Below are 4,695 nucleotides of genomic sequence, written 5' to 3' on the forward strand. Positions count from 1 at the left end.
CGCAGACACTAATAAGGCTATGTTTGGTTTGAAAGAAAGGGAGAGAAAAGAAAAAGAAAGAGAAAGTAAAAGGAAAGGAAAAGAAAAAGAAAAGAAAATGATATTCTTTTTATTGTTTGTTTAGAAAGAATATTGTAAGAAAACTTAGAAGAAAATTCATAAGAAAGTCATTTTCTCTTATTTTTTTATCATTCTCCCTTTAAAAGAGGGAGTACTAGAAAAACTTTCTATGGCCCAAAATACCCTTCATCTTTCATTAATTTAACAAACTTACCCTTTGTTTTTTCGTTACTCAGAATCAGAAAACTCTAAAGCCCTAAACATTCGTTCATTTCCTTCTCCGTTCCATCAGTTACGATTTTACTTCGGCAAGTCAGTCCCACTCTGTCTACCTCATCAATTGGCGGTTACGAATGTTCAAGCTTAGGTTTCGATTCCACAATTCCCGAGCTTTGCCACGAAAGTGCTACTTTCTGATCAATCGACCGAGTCTTCCACCTCCGGATCTCATCAAGAGTCTAATTCTCTCCAAGATTTTAGGCATCAACAAGGATCAGAAAGTGAACAAATTGAGCAAACTTTTTATAAGAGAAAATTTTCTGGTATGTCTTTATCAATTTGTAAATTTTGATTTTGATTTTTTATTTTAATTTTTATAATTTTTTATTTTGATTTTGAAGGAGATCGTCATAGAGGAGGAGGAGATCCTCAACCTGAAGTTAGAGAACGAGCGGTTGAAAGAGGGTTTTGCCGCAAATATCGCGGTCCTTGAGAAGATCTCGCAGATTTCCTCTCTTTCTAAAGACTGCCCTTCCGATGTGAGTCTCAGTCTCTTTAAATTTTCTTAATTTAGTTTTTTTTTGAAATTCATGGAATGAAGAATGAGATAGCTATCAAATAACAGATATAAGTTATGGAATCTATGAATCGAGACTCAATTTTGTGTATAATTTAAGTTCCTATGTGAAAATTATGGAATTGTGTTGAACTACTTATCAAACAACAACTACAATTTATGAAATTTGCGAACCAGTACTAAAATTTGTGAATATCTTTTACAGAGAAGTATGGTTGATCCTAATTACGTTTTAATTTTTTCATTATCTTTTATTTAGAGTTGATTGGGATCACTTGACATTCCTTGAAATGGGATATAATAAGAGCTAAAGGAAGAGAGATGAATAGTTTCCGGTCATATTGTTTGAGTTTCTCTTCATGCATCAAATTGCATAGTTTTGGTACCTTATTTCACTTCATTTTTTAAGCTAAAACAACATCTTTCTCATTAAAGATCGTCTGGACATCATGTGTGAGTACCTTTGTAGTTTCTTTATTAATTCCTGTACCATGTGTTCATATGGAAGGCAGAAGGTTTTAAACTAAACTAACCTTGGTAGGTGTAATTAATTCACGTTTCTTTCCAATGACTTGCTTGCATTTCTGTCTCCCCTCTTCTCTTTGGTTAATGTGAAGCATCATCCAACTTTTATGATGTGCTTTTCATTATGAGATGTGAAGCAAAATCTCTATCTATTTATGTAAATTATTCATGTATGCTTCATCCTTGTACACTAAACTATGATGTTATCTAGCTAAGTTTTTTCTTTAAAGATATTTTAGTTTCAATGGGGTGAGGGTGTTACGGATACTGGTTATGCTACACTTGGAATGATGCATACTACATATTTGTTATATTATATAAGATATACATTGCAGGAAAGTTGTATTTGCTATATTATGTAGGATATACATTGCTTCATTCATTTCTTTTGACCTAGCATGTGCATATTTGGCTTATATATTCTTTTTATTAGAAGAGTTGAAGGTTATTATTTAGAAACTTGAAGCAATAGGGTATTAGATTGAATCTTTTACTCACGTATGCTGACTATTGACTTAACAAAGCATTTGTTCCTTTTCCTGATTTTATTGATGTGGCTATCAAATCTAGATCTTACTTCATATTTCCAACATATATAACTCCTAATAATTCACTACGGCATATATGTACATAGAACAATTGTACAAGTGATTATTTATATTCTAATTGTTGACTGAGACATAAATTAACTGTTAATTGTACGGTTGTTTCTGGATAAGTGTGGAATGTCAATATCAGGGTGGATTTGTTCATTTAAATTGAGTTAAATGGAGAGCTGAATAGATGCTTAAAATGTAAATCTCATCTGTTTATGATTGTGATAATATGAAATGATAAGCTCTGTTTAATTGCAGCTATATGCACGCCTTGAGGCTGCAGTTGATTCTTCAAGCTTCTTGACAAAAATTGAATCACTTATTGCAGCTATATGCACGCCTTGAGGCTGCAGTTGATTCTTCAAGCTTCTTGACAAAAATTGAATCACTTCATCAGGAGTCCAATGCTATACCAAACAACAGTTGATTCTTCAAGCTTCTTGACAAAAATTGAATCACTTCATCAGGAGTCCAATGCTATACCAAACAATTATCTTCCTACAGAAGTTACAGGTTGGTCCCCTCCTTAACTCGAGTTGAATTAAGTTGATTTGATGCAGCTAAATGTTTTCACCACTTTTTATTTTTTTCATGTGCTGTATATTTTGTGCATTGAAGCAGATCTCAAAGAAGTTGACCTTTCCGATAATGTCAATGGGGACCCTTCTTGGTGGATTTGGGTAACAGAAGAGATGGTTCCAGATAATTTGGAGGAAGCGTGTGGAATTGACAATGAAAATTATGTTATAATTAGTGATGAGAATGTGGGTGATGGGATTGTTGAATTCATAGCCAAATGCATCCATGAAAACCCAAGAACTAAGGTACTTGAAGGTTTTTGATTTTGACCTTTCTATTCCTTTGCTTTATCTGATAATGTGCAGCTATGAAATATCAGGTGTTAACACCAGAGCAGTTGCAGAGAAGTAAGTTTCTGTTGCCTTTAATACACTTTAGATTGACTTAGAGTTTTCTACAGTTAGTTGGATCTTTGAAATTTGTTGTCAATTGAACTTAATTTTCTTATTCAATGTGCATACTGTTGTTGGATTATTGGATTAAATTGGTGGTATAAAGCAAAGTGTATATGATACTAAAATATACTACTTCTTACTGACATATTTAATGACTATAGATTAAAAGGTGTGGGGAGATGGTGCAAAAAAATTTGTTTCTTTAAAGAACAAATGACAAAGGCATGTATATCACCATCAGCCCATAGAAAGAAGCCATATAGATCTCGATGATTTGAAGGTATGTATGTTATTGACGACTTTGTCAAGTTGAATTCAAACAAGTTTATTCTAAATGTTTTTGTACTCATATGCTCGCAAATTTGTTTTGCCATACACGTATGGAAGATAAGGCTTGGTGAACTAGAAGCTGAGCTAATTGAAGTTAATGTCAAAACTGAAAAGGTGTAGAGAACTTATAATGAGCTATTGGAGTATATGCTTGTTTTACGAAAGGTATTTGTTTATTTTCATTTATCAGTTTATGTGCGCATACAATTCTCTTTTTGTATGTTTTCATTTGTTTTTAAGTTACAAGAATATAAAGTGAATCTTTTGAAAAAAAATAGGATAATGACAACAATTATGAATTTCCATTTAAAACATTAGTCTTTTTAGAATCTAAACAATAGAAATATATATAGAATGCAATTTGTTTGTGTAACAAATGGGTAATATTTTTGACCATCTTACAAGCTAGCAAATTTTATAACTCAGCTAAAATGATGCAACTTCCTAACAGAGAGAAATTGAAGCTCGCTAATTATGGGATGGTCTTCAAAGTCCTTTGCTCTTGGAGCAGTATGACTCAAACCTTGTTTTGTTCTATTATATATTCACAAAGAGCCAAATTATCCCTCTAATTTACTTTTTTTTTAAATGCTAACTGATCCGTCAAAGCAAGGAAAGCTTGATTTTGTTAGTGGCCTTGTATCGAAAGGAAAATTCATGGCTTTTGAAAGAATTTAGTTCAAAGCTACTTGGGGTAACATATTCCTTAAACAATCTATAGTTGATGAACCTTTCACAGAAGAGCCAAATTAGCCAAATGAACTATTTTTTTGTGATCTCGACTGCACACAAACTTTTGTTGACAAGTCATTTGCAAGAACCTTGCAGTTTTAATTTTGTTGGTTATTTTTTCCCTATAATAGGAATGTAGATGTTTGAAAATCCTTTACTTGCATCTTTCTCTGTCATCCTATTAGCACTGCCAAAATTTTAGATAGCTAATAAATCTCTCCATATTTTTTTCTGACGTTTCAATTTAATGTCCAACAAGATGAACGTGTGCCAAGTGAGCTAAAGAAGAACATTATGCAAGCAAGAATGAAAAAAAGTATACCAAGGATAATTTTGTACAAGTACTTTTCTTTCTTTCCATTTTGCTTGATTTTTGGCAACTTAATGTATGCTAAAAGATACTATCTTGTAACAGTTGATCAATAAGAAACCCTAGATAATCCAAGAGTATGATTCAAGGAAGCCATCTCAAATCAACAAATCATCGTCAAACTGAAAAGGTTCATGGAGTTAAAACTACAAGGAAAAAAATGAGCTTATGCAATAAAAAGTAGTACTACGCTAACTTTGTATTATGGAAAGGGTATGTTTGGAGCTTGTCAAGCATTAGTTTGTAGAATCCTTAATGAGTGTTTTGGATTTTTTATGTGATTGTAAAATTTTCAGGGGTGAATATATGTAC

General features: G+C 32.4%; 1 protein-coding gene across 1 annotated transcript; it reads left to right on the forward strand.

Moving 5' to 3' along the window:
- LOC109823372 lies at window positions 308-2,944 on the forward strand. The gene is made up of 6 exons (XM_020389646.1): window positions 308-602; window positions 681-818; window positions 2,236-2,296; window positions 2,437-2,490; window positions 2,599-2,801; window positions 2,876-2,944. The coding sequence occupies exons 1-6, from the start codon at window positions 414-416 to the stop codon at window positions 2,942-2,944; spliced, it is 714 nt and encodes a 237-aa protein (XP_020245235.1). The 5' UTR covers window positions 308-413.

Source organism: Asparagus officinalis, chromosome 9, assembly GCF_001876935.1.
Source record: "Asparagus officinalis chromosome 9, Aspof.V1, whole genome shotgun sequence".
NCBI classification, from domain to species: domain Eukaryota; kingdom Viridiplantae; phylum Streptophyta; class Magnoliopsida; order Asparagales; family Asparagaceae; genus Asparagus; species Asparagus officinalis.